This window comes from Sphaeramia orbicularis, chromosome 20 (assembly GCF_902148855.1).
Source record: "Sphaeramia orbicularis chromosome 20, fSphaOr1.1, whole genome shotgun sequence".
NCBI lineage: Eukaryota > Metazoa > Chordata > Actinopteri > Kurtiformes > Apogonidae > Sphaeramia > Sphaeramia orbicularis.
The window spans coordinates 11,635,569-11,654,293 of NC_043976.1; the positions used below are offsets into that span (position 1 = coordinate 11,635,569).

The following is an 18,725-nucleotide window of genomic DNA, read 5'->3' on the forward strand; positions in this document are numbered from 1 at the left end:
AAATTAAAATTAATTTTAGCCAAAAACAATGTCTCCATTTTGAATATCGGGTCGCCAGAAATTCGTGATATTAAAATGGGGTCACAAGCCATAAAAGGTTGGGAACCACTGGTTTATAGTCTTGATGCATCTCATCAACATTCACAGGTTAATTCAAGTTCAATGAGGACAAAGGCATGTTTACAAAATTCTTTACTTTTATTGAACATGTATTTACAATGTCACAAGTGAAAATCTGTTCACCTCCATCACTCTTCATTTTTGTTCATTTGCTTCGGCTGTAACTAGTCTTTTGAAGCTCTGGTTCCTGGTTATGAGTGATTACAAAACTGTACTGAATTTGTTAATCACAATATTGTGTTTCTCTGATTATTTTGTCTTTTCACCCTGTACAGTGTCAGTGTCAAAAAAATCACTCCAGGGTTTGGTTAAAATTCAGTAAACAATCCAAAATGTATCATGAAATCAAAATGTGAATGTCTGATCATTTCATACTCATATGGCTGATTACCACTAATCACATGTGTTTCTATGCTTGTTCATTCTGCTCTATGTTGGCCACCAGACCCTTTGTATCTACAAGAGCTCGGATTGGATTGTTAAAGTACAACTTGTTATCAAAAGTGGATTCTCCCAGGGTGGGCATGGGTACCCGATTGCGGAAAAAGAAGAAGGCGCCGAGTCCTGCCAGAGCAATTACTACAAGTATTACTGCAACAGTGACACCAGCAGACCCATGTGTAGGCACTTCAATGACAGGAGCTGAGGGGGCAAATCATACAACAGCATTAACAGTGGTAAGTGAATGTTTGTTTAGTTTATTTGTGGTTCAGTTACATAACTTACCAGCAGCTGGAGGCTTTTCTGTAGGTGTAACAACTGAAAAAAACAAACAATATTTACACAGTGTAAGTAAGTGAGGCTTCTTCCTAAAGTTACCTAATAGCTCTTGGGAGGCTGCATTTCCATATGATGGCATTACATGTTGACTTTGGTGGACCTTACACTTTATCTTCGTAAACCTGTTGTAGTTATTACTAGACAACTTTTTGCGCTTTCCAGTTGTAGCAAAGCAAAAATAAGTATTGTGAAGTTATTTATTTATTTATATTGGTTATGTTGGGGTTTAGAAATGATCCAACCCATGCCTCACTTGAAAAACTGGGTATTGCATTTCTTGAAGGTTGTGCCCCCCCCCCAAAAAAAAAAACAAAACAAAAAAAAAACTGTTTTCTGTTACAAGTTTTGTTAAGGTCAAAAAGCTAGGAAGTATATATTTGAAGACTTTTTTTTTTTGGAGGAATTTTTTATGTAAGGTGAAAGTAGTCGCTTTTCCATTGACCCTCAAACTGCACAAATACATCTTGTGCATAAAAATTTACCTAACAGAAAAACAACAATTTCACCAAAAGTCTCATTTTCCGATTAAAAGTTTTTGCGCTGGCAAGAGGTGGTTTTTCAGGTGTAGCGTAAATGGTATATCACGCAAAACTGCAATGGAGAGACCTTTTTTCGCAAGTAGAGTCAGGCGAATTAAAAAAACAGATGTTGACAGACGTTACAACAAGAGAAGAAGAAGAAACATGTCGCGGTATGTGTGGATACACCAGGAAACCCAATCATTTTTTAATTTAGTATGAGATAGAGGGGTAATATATAATAATAATGAATATATCTGTAAATCAACACCATATTTACGTTCGTCGCCTTTTTTATGGAATGACTTCTCGTGTCATCTCGCGATAATAAATAAACAAATCATCGTATTTGTGATTTAATGGAAAAATGATATTATGCACTTCTGTTTTTTCGACATTTAGTAAATATTGGTAAAGTTTTGCGCAGATGTCCAATGGAAAAGTGACTAGTGTTAGTCAACTGCAAAGAAAAAGGCTGCTCGAGAAGAAAAAAATGTAAATGTACAAAAAAGTAGTCCTTGTTTAGAGTATAGAGCAAGGAAATTTGACCTCAAAAAGAAGAAATTAAGGGTTCTTGCCATTATGCTTTTACACAGGTCACATTTTCTTGCCCATTAAAGGAAGAATGTTATCGTTAAAAGTCAGTAGTTTATACTTATGTGGTCCTACTAATTCCAAATCACATGGAAACATTAAAAAGCCACACATGGGAACCTAAACGTACCTTTTGGCATTTTGCAGATGTAAGATCTATATCTACTGCAACTATATGTACTCCACTGTCCACTGTCAGAGTCTATGTCCACACATGAATCTGACTTTGGCATCCCTGGTTTCCAGTTGGTGTAGTCCATAACGCTGTTATCAATCCACATCCACTCTCCTAAAAGAAGTGAAAAGTCCCCTTTTAACCAAAGCACTGGGACACAATGGAGTTATTCATATGTACATGCAAAACTGAGGCTTAATTAACTTCCCTTCTCACCTTCATTGGTCTTGTAGAGGCCGATCCAGAAGGACCTGGCGCTGTCCTGTAGAAGCTCCAGGGTCTGTTGTATGAAGAGACCCTCGTGGGGGTCCTCGATACTCACCAAAGCTGCACCTGTGACAACAACAGTCACAGTAGCTTTTTGTCAGATTTTATACACATGCAAATAGTCTCAGTGGATGACAAAATAACATTTCTTCTGCTATTGGAGGAAAAATATCTGATCTCAATGTAATCACACGTGCAGATTCCAAATCAGAATTTCTCCAACACATCAAGATTTTGATTGATGAAAATTATGTCTCTTGCACCAACACCTTTTATTGTGTATTCACAATCTGAAGGTAATATGTGCTAAAATAACCCATAAACCCAAACATCCATTGGTGACCAAAATTATTTTCTGATATAAAAAGTTAAATAACTGTTGATCCACTAATCCTGTCAATACATGTAAATAATTGGTGGGCAAGATCATCAGATATGACCCATTTGGACGTTCAGAGGCTCTGTAGTGAACGTGGAAACACCCTCATCTTCTACAAGATTGATTCACCTGTAAAACCTATTGAGGTTGATCAATGACAGCGGATGGAGACACTTGGGTTATGTTCAGTTAATGATAGATTTTGCTGAAAAGGTCACTTTTTCTTCTGTTTTCTATTTTTGATATAATAACCCTCAACTCTAATCTGAGGTTTTATGAACATCTACATAATCAGTGAATTAAATCCAGGGAAATATCAGATTTTTTTCTGTAATAATGAAAAATATTGAGCATAATATTAGAATAAATGGTGAAAAATCACTTCAGAAAAGTTAAAAAATAAATTAATTAATTTGGGAACTGCCACAAAAGTAGCACTGGGACTTTATGGGTTAAACGTCAAGCTCAATGAAGAATCAACCTATGTGTCAGAGTCCATCAGCTTGACTTTGAACTGGACCAGAATATTTCAGAGACTGTCTCTTGTGCTTTAGTTTTGTGACAGTTTCTCGCTGTAGGAACCAACAGTAATCGCCATCATCTTTGGATTAAAACAGCATGGTACCTGGGTTACATTTCAGAAATACCTTGATGAAATCCTTCGATTCAATTCAATTCAGTTCAAACTATTTTATTTATCCCCAGTTTAGTTTACTATCTACCTGTCGCTGAATTCAACAAAAAAAAAAAAAACATCAAATATACACATATACAGATTACAGAAACAAAACAAAATCTCATGAACAGCTTTTCAGTGCAGTTAAAATGCAGGAACCAGAGCAGCATAAGTCAAAGTGCATGGACCAGCAGGGACCAGAATAAATATATACATAGATAGATGAGCAACAGATGCATATTGTGGTCACAATGTTTGACCATCAACAGAATTAAGAAACCTGGTGGCAGAGGGACCATCACCATGCTCATCACTTATATCACCTAAATTTGGAGGGAAAAATTAAATGAATGAACTTTGAGGAACATTCTGTGGCCCATCCATTTATCTGTTCATTTGTTTTTAGCATTTCTTCATTTAGTTGAGAATGATCTGGGATTCAGTGGTTCCCCAGAAAACCTTGATAGCTTTGATGGGAATACAGGATCACCAATGAATTCTCCGATCTGGGGTCCAGTGAAAATTGCAGCTTTGATTTTTGCATCACTTGGACTTTCAGGCATCGAAAACATCTGACTTCAGATCACTTAGAATTGAACTAAAACACTGACGAGATCTGCTGCTAAAACTACATATTGGAACTCAAAATCCAGACATGCAGGAGACAGAGAGCTCAGATTTCATTGTACATAAAGTAAAATCTTGGTTGACCAGTGTTATTCATTACATACCCATTTTGAGACATTCCACAGATGCATGGGCCCAGTTGTTCACCATTGAGTTGATGAATGCATAACAGTGACCTCTGAAAGGTATCCAGGTTTTTCGCTTCTTTGCGTCTGGACAGCTGCCAGGAAGCTGTGGGGGCTCAGTGGGTGCCATGACTGGAAAAAAAAGGACAAGCTTTGGCATTCTGTCTCTAAAATGTGGTCTTATTTTCTCTCTATGCTCATTGTCTGACCTGGTGACTTCTTGCAAATGGAGAAATAGCTGTTTGAACACGTTGCTGTCTTCCAAGTCATGTCTACGTCCATGTACACACAGCCGTAGTTGTTTTTAGGCTCGTCCACTCCCCATTTGGTGTAAGACATACGCCAGTTATCGACCCACTTGAACTGCCCACCGGTCTGTGAACAGGAGTCGTCTTTTCTCAGAGTGGAAAACAGAAGGTCTATGATTCTAAGTTAAGCTAGACTTAGACTTTGGCCCAATCCCAAATCACCCCTTGGCCCTCCCCCTTAGCCATACCCTTACCCCTCGGTTTTGCATGTACATGTGAAGGGGTAGTGTTGTCCCGATTCTCAATTAGATCGGAGGGGAAGGGTTAAGGCGGAGGGCTGTATAGCTCTCGAAACTGAGATATTTCAGGACCACACTACGAATGGAGGGGTAGGAGAAATTTCCCATAATTCTGTTCAGATCATTGGCAAGATGAGCCAAAAAGTGCAACAGTGTGATGAAAGAAAACACAAATGAACGTATTTTCTTTGTAAACAACTTAATAATTTGATTGACCGTTTAATGCCGTTTCAATGTGTTATAAATTGCATTTCTGCGGTTTATAGTTGATAGCCATAAAAAGATGACCAAAGCCCATGGAACAGAGATGGTTACAGCTACTGACGACATAATGAATACTTTTGGAAACAAAGTTGTTGCATCTGTTAATAGCGGCATGGTATTGACTAGAGATCGACCGATTATCGGCGCCGATATTTGGAAATTTGACGTATTTCGGTATCGGCCTTTTTTTAATCCGACGGGCCGATATTAAGAAATCAATTTAAAACTGGGTTATTTTCGGCTCAGATGCAGCCGCGCCTCTCTCTCTCTCTCTCTCTCTCTCTCTCTCTCTCTCTCTCTCTCTCTCTCTCTCTCTCTCTCTCTCTCTCTCTCTCCTGCACTATCCACCCCGTGCCCTCTGATTGGTTCAGGCTGAAGCTGTCCTCACACACACAGACTGGGACTAACTTGGGATGAGACTGTGTTCTATACATTTTCTCCATTACTAATACATAGAGCGTTTAGAGCCAGACTGATGAGCTAATGTTCTGGTAAAAGCTCATCAGACTCCACCTCAGCGTGCTTCCCTAAAACAAGTGAACTGAGTTTTTTAGGCGCTCTCTCTTAATCCCACACACATGCTTTTCTATCACAGACTGTTTCCATCTCCATATTATCAGCAGTCTAATTCACACACATGTCAGGAGGTAATATGAGTTAGCAGAGCTGCCGCCTGCCGCTAATGTTTACTCTGCTCTGACGTTCTTCTGAAACATTAGTAGTAGTTATCAGATGTAGAGCACAGGGATGTTTAGTACAGTTTCAGAAGAGTTGTCTGCGTTTACCTCTGACACATGTGTTTTCTCTCCGGAGCTTCTCACATGAGAAAACTTCGCCTCTCTGTGGTTTGTACTCCTTCCGCGTCGAAATCCGACACAGAAGGGTTACCCACCTGCATCAAATAGTGCCGCTATGGGGCTCTGACCGCATGCGTCGATTTCTGACTATTTGGGATGAGACTGTGTTGGTATGTAATGTAATAGTGTGTGTCTGCGTTAAAGTCACATGAAGAACTCTACAACTCACAACTACTAATGTTGCTGTGAGCTTTCTAGTCCTATGATCTGAAAATTAAAGTGAAGATGAGACAGAGTCAAATTCAGAGGTGATTTATCTGAACATGGTGGAACATTTTAAATCCTGTGTGAGCTCATTAAAGCCCTAAAGGCTGTTTGTGTTCTGTCAGGAGTTTAACTGCACTCATAGCAACTATTATACTTTTTATGTAGCTTTTGTCATATTAATCATTAATAATGTAGCAACGTAGTTTTGAATGACAGGGTCCCTGCTATTGCATGGTAAAATATAAAATTTAATAATGAAATCAACTTAAGGCTTCCCAAATGCTGTAATAAATGAAGCATGATGAGTTGAGCATATGTCAGCATGTGGCCCAAGAGTTTACAAGAGTCTCCCTGTATTTTTGTTGTGTTTGAACTTAAAACAAAGGTAAGTCATTATAGTTATATTTAAATTTTACTTTATTTACTGTGGAAAAATTTAAGGGAGCTATTTATTTAAGCTTTTATTCAACTTTATAAGAGATGCTTCTGAGTCTAGGAAATCCATGCACTTCTGGAGCTATTATTTTCTATTTGTTTGATTAAATAAACATGTTTTAGGCATTTAAACGAAGTTCAGTGTTTGCATTATTCAAAATTTTTCACGCCGATTTTTACACTTTTACTGCAAATGAGTATTGGCTCCAAATATCGGTTATCGGCCTCCTCTAACTACTAATAATCGGTTTCGGTATCGGCCCTGAAAAACCCATATCAGTCGATCTCTAGTATTGACTTGCTGCTGATGACATAACAGGTTGCGAAGGGTTGTTCCATTTCATTGGTGAATGTTTCCACCCCTACCCCTTGCAGCTCCGTTTTAAGGGGCAGTGCCAAGTGCAAGGGCCAAGGGGGAGGGGTAAAGGGTGAACTGGTATTGTCAAATTGAGAAGTACAAATGTTGTTTTAGTTTGTTAGTGGTTAAATCTTGCTCAAAACTATATGGAATAACTCAGATTTAGATATATAGTTTTAAATGACGTTACTTTTCTAATGAAAATCATGCTGGATAGAATCAAAGCTCTCATTTTATCTTAATATTCCTTTATGTGCAGTGTGTAACAGATAGACATCTTTACCACATTGTTGTTGAGGCCGATCCACACCGGTTCTTTGTGCTTGGAAATATGCAAACTGATGTACGAATAGGCAATGGGGTTCAAGATACTGGCCAGGTCTGCGTCGTCGGCTTGGCACTGTCTCCGAGCCTCATCCCATTTCATCTTCTGAGCCACCAGTTTATACGAGTCGTTGCCGAGCTTGTAGAATGTCTTTGGTTGAATCGTTGTTGGTGCGACTACAATCTGAGAATCTTTATAAAGAGGACACCTTCAGTATATTTTTCATTCAGAATCATAAAAAAATACATCCACCTCTGTTCTCTAGCTTGGCAAGTTGAAAACTGAATGTAGTCATGTAGTCATCAACTGTAAGTATTTATACAACATTTGCTACTAACGGAGCCATCATTACACACTGGTGTCTTGGTATTAATCTAAACTGGTGCGTTGACCTGTGGGGATCCAGGGGTTCTGGATGTGGTAGTTTTTATGCTGTTGTGTATTTGTGCATGCTGTACCGCATTTGTCCAGCAGCCACCGCCAAAGTGTTCTGGCCATTGCAACATGATTGGAAGGCTATTGTATTCCAAAATGACTAATATCTCCCAAACTATTCGTCCTATCAACTTACTGTTTTCGCTAGTCTGTTTCTTGACCAAAAATACATGTGTATGCCAAACTGCAGCAGCTCTTTCCGAATTTTGTATGAATCCCCAGACACACACACATGCACACACACACACACACACACACACACGCACACACACACACAGAGGCCACTTGGCTTTTGTAATATAAATACTAGTGGTTTACCAAAACATGATGATGACAGACAGACAGAGGGGTAGCTATCATCAGCTAGGGTCACAAGCATGGCCAAACTCTTAAACGAGTAATATATCTACTTTAAAATTGTATATGACCTTAAACTATATATAATAATATAATTAAGAATATACAATACAAGCAACACAATACAGAACAATATAATTAAAGTGTACAGATTAAAGGATGTAAGTTCAGCCAAAGATGCTAATGTATTGGACTGTAGAAATATGAACTGAATATATTCACAGTGATGGGCCATTGGATTTATGCGACCACTAGAGGAAGTAGTGAGTCACTCTGCAGTAACTAACAGCACAGGGCCTTTGACCAAATCATCAGAAAGTGACAAAATTGGATGAGAACCACTAAGAACCAACTTTTAGAGTCGAAGAAATGTTGTTTTCACCACTGGACATAACTCTAAATGAAAACAATGGAGTCTTTGCTAATTTGTTGATCTGTGTTTCAGTTTTGATCATGTTTGGACGATCTCAAATAGATCTTTAGTGAAGCTAATAACATCACCAACCGTACAGAAAACAAAGATGATTTGTGGTTTTACTGTGGCTGTTTTCCGCCTAAAAATTGAGCTAAGCTAACAGAGCTATAATGTAAACTATCAGCAGATGTAGTATCCTATGTTAAGATTATAAGACGCAGTGATGAGTCTGCATGAAGAGGGAGGGAGAACAGTTGATAATGTCATTATGTAGATGTGTTTAGTGTTGAACAATGAGTTTTAGACTTTATTCAGTGAATGATACAGCTTGTGGATACACAGTGCTGATTCATCAGTGGTTTTGGTCAAAAGTGTGACTTCCCACTGCTGTTTAGAGTTTGGAATATATACTACATACACTGCTTATAACCACTTAAATATGGATAAATTTGACATCTATCATGTATGGGTCTGGGTAGTGGGCAGGTGTTTTGGTGGTTGGGTTTGCTTGATGTTTCAGTTGTGTCTCTGAAGGTTTTTGTAAGTTCAGGCATAAAACCTCCTGTAACCTTTTACTCACCGACGTTTCTTTTGCAGATGAAACCACGATCCATGTTACAGTCTTCCACCTTCCAGAACCCTACTGATTTGGAGGGGCTTCCCTGGATAATGACACAGTCGTACTACAATAGCAAAGTAAAGACATTAGTCCATTGAGTCACTGTCCGCTTCAATGCACATACTGTAGCTTTACTAGCACTGCCATTTTACAACCCAATTTCCAAAAAAGGCGGGACACTGTGAAAACTAAACTTTGCAAATCTTATAAACCCATAATGTATCCACAGTTCACAATGTCTGGGAACTGAGTAGAGTAGGTACTGCGGTTTTGGGACAGGAATGTTGTCCTATTCAGGTCACATAAGATAAGATAAGATAAGATAAGAATTTATTGTCATACTTTGTACAATAGCACAAAGTATTTGGAGTAATGTCCCATAATTGTGCAAAAAGAAAGGTATACATTAATTACAATATATACAGATTAAACATATATACTCAATAAAAATATACAGGTGTGCAGATGAAATTGTATGCAATCGACTTTGTTTATTAATATGTCTTCGGATTAGCAGCCCTGGGTCTTCTTTGTTGTATTTTTTGTTTCATAATACAAATATTTCAACTGGTTAAAGATCTGGACAGCAGACATTTCAATTCACCATCTGGATTATGCTGTATTGGAACAAAAATATGAGTTTATGAGATTTGGAAATCATTGCGTTTTGATTTTATTTGCATTTTTTACAGTGTTCCAACCTTTTTGGCATTGCCGTTGTAAAACTGCACCTTATAAGTAAAGTCTTTCTAATTAGAGTGGAAATAACCTCATCTGAGAATGCGTAACGTCCATCTGGCACTGACGCTGGGTGCCCTTTAGCCCAGTTGGTGTATTTAATGCCTTTACCATCCGTCCAGACAAAGCGCATCTCCCAGTTGACATCATTCATACCGATCCATAAATCTTCATTGTATTTAATCATCTGTGTTGTTAGGAAGGCTAGAAGGCACACACACACACACAAAAACATGACTTATTTACTTATTTTCTCATATCTCAATCATTTTCCGACACTTCTTGTGCTCCTCACTCACCTTGTTCTCTTTCGTTGAGGATAGAGACTAAATTTCCTCCCTGGTCTTTGCAGTAGTCCCTTGCGTTGTGCCAGGTCTTTTTGTTTGACCCCGTAACGATTTTGTAGCACTGTTAAAACAAGATACATGTACAGTGCAGAGGAATAACAAGTAAAGGGTCAACAGATAACAGGAGTCCATTCTTTCAGCAGATAAAACTACATCTCAGGCTCAGCTACAAACCTGTTGTCTATATTTCAGCCATATCTACTAAAAGAATTTATGTTCCTACCTTTCCATGGAAGGCCATCCACTCTGGGGCACATCCTCCCTTAGGAAGAGTAGTGGGAGCCATTGTTGTGTTGACAAAAGAACTGCTTCTTTTGCAAATAGAAGGCAACTCCAAACCACAGTTTATATCATTCCAATAGCCTGTGTGTTCAGAGTTTACAGGGAAATTTAATAATATATACAAATACAATGAGAGAAATGCATTATCTGGTATTTTACATAACAGTGTGTATGAAACAAACAAACTGTACCATAATGTGAAGTGTCTCAGCACTCTACTCACCCATATTTCTATATATAGTCACACAGTTTTCATCATTGTTCGCAAAGTTGGGTTCATTCTTTTCCCATGCGGTGTAAGTCATCGGAGTACCGTCCACCCAGCTGAAAGTGCAAAGAGCATGATGAATGTGTTTTATTGTATTAGATGCACGACTAAGTGTCAGATGTAAGACTAAATCTAGTTTATATAATGAAAGCCAAGTGGCCTCTGTGTGTGTGCGTGAATGTGTGGCTTGGGATTCACACAAAATCTGTAAAGAGCTGACTGCTGCAGTTTGGCATGCTTGTGTATTTTTGGTCAAGGAACAGACTAGTGAAAACGACAAGTTGATAGGACCAGTATTTTGGGAGATACGAGTAATTTTGGAATACAGTAGCCTTACAATCAAGTTGCTCTGCCCAGAACGCGTTGGCGGTGCCTGCATGCACAAATACACAACAGCATAAAAACTACCACATCTAGAACCTGTGGATCCACACGGGTCAACGAACTAGTGCATTATATGGACAAAAGTATTGGGACACATTGAATTGAGGTATTTTGTTCCTAACAGTAGTAATCATCATAAACATCCATCCATCCATCAGATGAAGGTAGGGTACACCCTGTACATGTTGAAAAATGTCATAATACATTTTTATATTAAAATAAATCCCATTAGAATAAACCTCCGTACTTTGTATTTTTGTCAACATTGTCATCTATGTTTACAAAGTGCTTCAAAGCTTTGTGTTTGCTTTACTCAATCCTGAATTTTTTTTTTATCATTATAATTGTTGTAAATGTTCAGCCTCTACATTTGTTAGATATTTGTCATGTTCAGATCATAAATAATCATTTTAAACCACCTGTGTTTTTTCAACTTTCACTCTGGAAGAAAATGCAGCCTTTCAACTTAACATAAATATTGAGTTGACATTTATTGTAATAATTATTGACAACAACTGACAATATGCCGTTTTTTAAACATGATATTTCAGACCAAAAGGATGTGTGATGTGTCTCAGTATTTCTGTCCATATCATGTATATTCTTCTAATTGTACAAAAATAGTAAAGCTTCATTTACCTGAAGGACTTATCCAAATTCACTGTCATGCCGATGTAGTATTGGCTTTCTGAGCCTTTAACTATCTGTTGGGACATGATGATAGGAAAGACGGTTTATATTTAATAAGTTTAAATGAACAACAATTATCAACCATTTGGATGCATTTAGTTTTTGCTCTTTCAGCATACTGCTATTTTGAACCTCAAACTTTTGCTAAAGTTTTGTTGTTTTGAGGGAGAGTAAGATTTTTCTTTCTTGCCAGTTTCCAGAGGAACCTCCTCTCGCTGTCGGCTGTGATGACGGCGAGGTCACCAAAGTTCTTCTTGCAGAAATCTCTGGCAGATTCCATTGGTTGTTTTTCATTGTTGATGTAATACTGCGACTCATTGTATATGAACCAGCCATCTTCTGTTTTGTTGTACACTGCAAAGGGAACAAAACAGCTCTAATTTGGCACACGGCAGTTTAGGAATGATGGGGAAATGAAAATCAATCAAAATGTATGTTTTTTGTTTTGTTTCGTTTTTTTACCTGGTGCCACCACTACAGGCTCAGGCTTTGGGGTCTCACCTGTAAATACCATGAAAAGAACAATTTAAATTATATTAAGAAAATAAAAAAACAAGTGGTGCCAGGCACAACAAACCCCACCTCTCACATGTAGTGTATCTTATTTTGGCATCAATCCAGCTGATGTCATCATGTCTATGCATGTGCTGATGTCAGCATATCACTTACCTCTATATATGTGCAAAGTTTGAAGTAACTTGAATCAAAATTTATGTTTTTATGGACGTTTGAAATTTCACCCATTATAAGTAGATGGGAGAAAAAAAAGATTTTAAAAAATTCATAAAAAATTTAAACTTGGACCTACTTTTCCCAAAATTTGACCACATCTATTCTGGGTCACTGGGAATGTATAAACCCAATTTAGTATGAATTCAATCAGCAGTTTTGCTGCTACAGACATTTGAAATTTTGCTCATTATAAATAAATGGAAAAAAACAAGATGTTAAAAATTCATAAAAAAATTGACCTTTGACCAACTTTCCCAAAATGTAATGACATCTATTCTGGGTCACTGGCAATCTATAAACCCAGTTTTGTATGAATTTAATCAATGGTTTTACTGCTACACGCATTTGAAATTTTGCCCATTGTAAGTAAATGGGGGGAAAAAAAGATTTTAAAAAATTCATTAAAAATTTGAAGTTTGACCTATTGTCCCCAAAATGTAATCAGATCTATTCTGGGTCACTGGTAATCTATAAATTCAATTTGGTATGAATTCAACCAATTGTTTTGCTGCTATAGTGTTAAACAAACAAACCGAACCAAAAACACTACCCCTTGCCTCACCTTCGGGGGGCGGTGTAATACACAAAATAACAATGCATAATTAATGCCATGTAACTTCTTTACCTTTCCGTATCTGGCAGATCCAGTCATTGTAGAACTCACAGTGTCGGTCGTTCCAGTGGCGTCCATAGTATATTTGGACTTCTCCACAGTGTTCATTATCATTGTGGTTGTTCGGTTCTCCAAAACCCCAATTATCATAGTCCATCTAGGTCACAGTTTTTGGAGATAAAATTAATTAGTTGGGCTGGAGAATAACTGAAATAGGAAAGATTTTTGGGGGAACGCTGAAGTGTTACATACAGGAGACTCATCACTCCACACAAAACCTTCAGTTGTGCCCTTATAAATGAGGCCGATCCACGCCGCAGAAGAGCCGTAAAGCCTTGGTGACAGTAAAAACATCATTACTTATCATAGGAAGTGTTTGTATGATATAGACTCTGGCAAATACGAGCTGTTAAGATGATTATACATGTCATTGCTGAGGTCGTCATAACTGTGCACACTCATCAGGTTCCCACCAATGGCTTTGCAGAAATCCAACGCCTCTTGCCATGTTTTCCTCAGTGATTTGTCCTTTTTATAGAGCTATGAAACATGGGAAAACAGAAGCAATGTTCAGTTTCTTGTCAAATAACACACAGTAATTCAGTGATATTGTAAGAGTCTGTATCAGATGTCAGTAAAGGTGTCGTGCTCCTACTTTGTAGCAGTTGTTGGTTCGACCAGCAGCCATCCAACCGGATGCACAGGTCAGGGGTGCGGTGGTCGGGGGGGCTGTCGACGGCTGTGCACCCTCTGCCCACTTCTTGCAGATGTACTTTTCCTTTCTGTCACAGCTGACAACATCCCATAATCCGGCATATATCCCAGTTTTCATGGCGACGCATCCCTGATGTCTGTCTTTATCAAACACAGCACACAAGATCATTTTTCTTACTTAAATTGTGTTAAAACGTAATTTAAATGTTATTTGACTGTTCACATGACACCAAGACTATAAGGAATATCATATCTCTTCACTGCAAAAATCTAAATCTTACCCAGTGTATTTTTGTCATTTCTAGTCAAAATATCTCAGCACACTTAAAATAAGACATAATCACCTAAAGAGTAACTTTTTAATGAGATATAAGAACTTATTTTTAAACAATAAAGCTTGAAAATCTTATTTCAACAAATCTTACCTAGATAATTTTCACTTGTTCCACTGGCAGATTTTTTTTTTGCTTGAATTAAGGATAAAAGCTCTTGAATTAAGCAAAAAAAAAAATTGCCAATGGAACAAGATGTCTTGAAATAAGATTTTCCAGATCTATTGTCTAAAAATAAGCTCTTATAGCTCACCTAAAAGTTACTCTTTAGGTGATTATGTCTTATTTTAAATATGATGAGATATTTTGACTAGAAATGAGAAAAATACACTTGGTAAGATTTTGAGTTTTGCAGTGAGTTATCTATCATGTGTTTTCTTGTGTATAGTGTCAAGAAAAAGTGTGTTAACCCTCTGAAATTTTCTAGTTTTCTGCATGATTAGGTCATGAACCGTGATCTGATCTGTATTTAAGTCGTCGGTATAGACAAACAGAATGTGCTTAACCTATTATCACATAAACAATTAGAATATTTCATGTCCTTATTGAGCACAGCTATTAAACACTCACAGTAGAGACGGAAAAAGTAAGAGCCTCAGCAAGACTACTCGGACTAACAAATGTGCGCTACATGTCTCATGCGAGTAAAAATGGAGTACCACATTTAAAATTTTCTTTTAGGCACAAACACAATTTACAAATGCTCCAGTTGTACAGTAGGTGTCACTATTTTGCTGTAATTCCGACATTTTTCACAAAATTATTGTGTATTTCATTACTTTGAAGCAATTTTGAGCTTGCAAACCCTTTCTTTATTTGACTCGGTTTTGTTTCTCTGTTCAGTTTTTCTTAAGTTACAAGCCTCAGTTGAAACCGACATGGTTGGTACAAGCACATTACACTTTGACATGTTGCACAAAGCCCATTGTTATTAAGTTTTGTCTACTTCAGACCTTTAAAATAATCAACACAAATATGACTTAGTACAGGGTTTCCCAAAGTACCTGGAAGAAGCCCAGGAGGTACTTGAAATTGTTTTGGTAAAATACATTAAATAAGTCATCATGTACTAAATGCAAAATAAATAATGAGAATTAATGCTGAAATAAAAAACACAATAAATACGTTCATATAATAGTTTTATTGTCAGTCATCTTGTTTAAGCTTTGGTAACATTTTAAGAACATTTCTATTCTATATGATCCAAAATGAGTTTATTTGCATAGCTAAGTAATTATTTTTTGTTGATGAAAGGTCATTTATTAATTAATTAATGACCAATTTATGTATATTTCTTATTAATGAAAGAGAGCACTTTTCAGTTTGTATTTTTTGCACACAAAATTTACTTTAAAAATGTTTTATTTTTCTACTAATCTAAAGTGTTTTATAACTTGTGATCCACTAATCCTATCAATACATGTAAATAATTGGTGTAAAATGGAGCTTGTCATCTTTTCACGGTCATCAGATATGACCCATTTGGACATTCCGAGGCTCCACAGTTACCATGGAAACACTGTCATCTTCTACAACATTGATTCACCAGTAAAACACATGGACTTTGATGAATGACAGTGGATGGAAATACTTGTTTTTATATTCTGTTATTTATATGTTTAGTGAAAAAGCCACTTTTTCCTCAGTTTTCTCTGTTTGTGATATAATAACCTTTGAATTTACTCTGAGCTGAGTGAATATCTATATTATCTGTGAAATAAATATAGGAAAATACATGATTTACACTGAAAAATGCAAAAACAGTAAACAGAAAATGGTGATAAATCACTTTGAAAAGGTCACATATAGAGAAAAATTTAGTTGGGAACTGCTGCAAAAGAAGCACTGGGTCTTTATGGGTTAAATCCAGGTGGAGCCTTTTCTTGGTCAGTCTGTGTATGATTTGTGGACGTACTGTACATACGCTGTCATAGAGGTAGGAGGTAGACATATGTGTATTTTACCTGGCATGCCGGCATTGAAATGAGTGAACGTGACCTTTCTCTTGGTGGTCCACTCAAAAGTGTGTCTATCCCTCGTGTTGGAAAGTCCTGTCCAGAAATACGACTCTGGTCTCAAACCCACTAAACTGACCAGGAAGGCATTCTCATATCTGTGAAAACATTAAAGAGGAAGTGATAAGTTGACTGTATGAAAGCATCAGATTTATTCTTTGCATGGTTAAAAAGTTGCAAAAGTATGTTTAGAGTTTGGCAATATGGGAAAAATGTTATGATAATATAAATGTTAATAATGTTATCAGTTGTCATGAGAAATGTCAAATGTTTCTTGCAGTTCAAGTCGGAGTTTTGGTTCTTTTTCTTTTTTTTTTTTGGTTTGAGTTTTGGTTCTAAGTTAAAGCTGTAGCTGTCACGGTCAAGGTCAAATGTATTTAGCACATTTACAGGAAAATAAAGTGCTGTAAAAAAACAAACAAAACATAAAATAAATAAATAAATATATAGGTAAAAATACCAAATATGATAAAACTAGTAAAAAATGTAGAGATGTGAGATAAAACCGATAAAAACAGATACACAATAATGGGATAAATAGTATCTAAAAACACAAATAGAAAATAAAACAAATGTCACACACTTGTAATAAAAGCCAGTGCAAATGTGCATCTTCAAAAGAGATTTAAATTGCTCACTTTAGACTTTTAGACTATTTTATGGTCAAACACATTGGAAAATACTTTTTTAACATTAAAATATTAATTAAAACAACAAATATTTTGGCTGACAGTGTCAACAAAACAACTCTGACGGCAAAAGAACAATAGATAATTTTCATAATATAAAATGAAAAAAATCATTGTAAAGTCCTTGTAAAAAGAGGTGCTTTGGATAATTCAGATGATTGTAATATCCCAGCAATGCATTTTTGTCCAAGAGTTTCACAGTTTCACTTAGAAAAAAAAATCCTGTCCACTGCAAAGGACATTCCATCGGGTCATCAGGTGCAGCCTTCCCACCACCACGGACATTTACATCTCCAGGTGCAGAAAGAGGGCCAACGGCATCAGGAATGATCCCACCCACCCTGCAAACGCACTTTTTGTCCCTCTTCCCTCAGGAAGAAGGCTGCGGAGTATCCAGAGCAGGACCACTAGACTAAAAAACAGCTTCTTTCCAACAGCGGTGAGGCTGTTGAACTCAGGCACTGCTCCGTAGCCTCTCACATAAGGGACGGTTACACAAATACCTAACTGCACCTTATTGCACTGCCTCTTTGCACTTCACTCTGCTGTTGCACTGTACTTCAGCGTCTACTGTGTATAGGCTAGGTTAGGTTGTAAATATGTGCTATTATTTTATGTAGGTATTTTAAAGTTTAATTTTAGACGTATATTTTACTGATTTTAAATTAGCCTTAGTTTTAGTCATTTTTAATGTATTCATTTATTTATTACTTATTTTATTCAGATGGCAAATACGGGTCCTCAGAAACCAGTTTCGTTCTATTCCTTGTGATGGAATGACAAATAAACTCCTTTGAATCCTTTGAATCCATAAAAAATGAAATTAAAAAAAGTGTATCTGAAAAACTGTTGCATTGTGCTTTTCTCAATTAAGACAATTAGTTACTGTTAAAAAGCCAAAACATTTACTTTCCTGGGTCTCAGGAGGATATATGTGGAAAACATAACGTAAATATGAAAATATACCTGTCAGATACGTCCAGGAGGTGGGCTCCATCCTGTGAACATGCACTTTTAGCATCCTCAAAAGTTTTAGTCTCAGCTCCAATGCTGTAACAGAGTGAGCCGAACCTGACGGAGCCCTGGAGATGATTCAGTAATACAGCGGTTAATTATCACCATTATCAAATGTAATGATAGATAGATAGATAGATAGATAGATAGATAGATAGATAGATAGATAGATAGATAGATAGATAGATAGATAGATAGATAGATAGATAGATAGATAGATAGATAGATAGATAGATAGATAGATAGATAGATAGATAGATAGATAGATAGATAGATAGATAGATAGATAGATAGATAGATAGATAGATAGATAGATAGATAGATGGACGCCCCAATGCAATTTTAACAATATAACACCTGTTACAGATGTTTTCTGCATTTGTAGATCCACTGTGATCTGTAAATTGCGTTAATAATAAGCTGCCACATAATATTGGTGAAATTGCAGTTATTAAAAAAAAAATAATAATAATAAATCAGGGTGTACATGGTTATTCACATTTTCATAAAATGATTTAATTTTCACACCAAAACAGTGAAAATTTTGGATTATTATTTATAGGTTATTATTCCTATTATTTCATTGGTCCGGCCCACTTCAGATCTCATTGGGCTGAATGTGGCCCCTGAACTAAAGTGAGTTTGACCCCCTGACCTACAATATTTGTGAAGCCTCAGCCTAAACCAGTTAACTACACATATATACTCCTACTGAAGAAGGGATTCATCAGTGCTGATAATAGGTTTAGATAGATAGATAGATAGATAGATAGATAGATAGATAGATAGATAGATAGATGGATGGATGGATGGATGGATGGATGGAT

The 18,725-nt window shown here is 36.8% G+C and overlaps 1 protein-coding gene across 1 annotated transcript in view; it reads right to left on the reverse strand.

Moving 5' to 3' along the window:
* Positions 1 to 290: 290 nt before the first annotated feature.
* Positions 291 to 18,725, reverse strand: part of mrc1a (mannose receptor, C type 1a) — a 34,261-nt gene continuing 15,826 nt past the window's right edge. The window contains exons 10-30 of the mRNA XM_030123106.1: positions 17,851 to 17,966; positions 16,145 to 16,293; positions 13,790 to 13,989; positions 13,559 to 13,674; positions 13,387 to 13,468; positions 13,147 to 13,291; positions 12,252 to 12,290; positions 11,980 to 12,143; positions 11,739 to 11,803; positions 10,671 to 10,771; positions 10,389 to 10,528; positions 10,118 to 10,226; positions 9,850 to 10,022; positions 9,042 to 9,144; positions 7,213 to 7,445; positions 4,471 to 4,636; positions 4,241 to 4,393; positions 2,404 to 2,520; positions 2,143 to 2,301; positions 847 to 879; positions 291 to 762 (exon numbers count right to left, since the gene is read on the reverse strand). Coding sequence (XP_029978966.1) covers positions 530 to 762; positions 847 to 879; positions 2,143 to 2,301; positions 2,404 to 2,520; positions 4,241 to 4,393; positions 4,471 to 4,636; positions 7,213 to 7,445; positions 9,042 to 9,144; positions 9,850 to 10,022; positions 10,118 to 10,226; positions 10,389 to 10,528; positions 10,671 to 10,771; positions 11,739 to 11,803; positions 11,980 to 12,143; positions 12,252 to 12,290; positions 13,147 to 13,291; positions 13,387 to 13,468; positions 13,559 to 13,674; positions 13,790 to 13,989; positions 16,145 to 16,293; positions 17,851 to 17,966 — 2,796 coding nt within the window. The 3' untranslated portion in view covers positions 291 to 529. The remainder of the gene's footprint in view (positions 763 to 846; positions 880 to 2,142; positions 2,302 to 2,403; positions 2,521 to 4,240; positions 4,394 to 4,470; positions 4,637 to 7,212; positions 7,446 to 9,041; positions 9,145 to 9,849; positions 10,023 to 10,117; positions 10,227 to 10,388; positions 10,529 to 10,670; positions 10,772 to 11,738; positions 11,804 to 11,979; positions 12,144 to 12,251; positions 12,291 to 13,146; positions 13,292 to 13,386; positions 13,469 to 13,558; positions 13,675 to 13,789; positions 13,990 to 16,144; positions 16,294 to 17,850; positions 17,967 to 18,725) is intronic.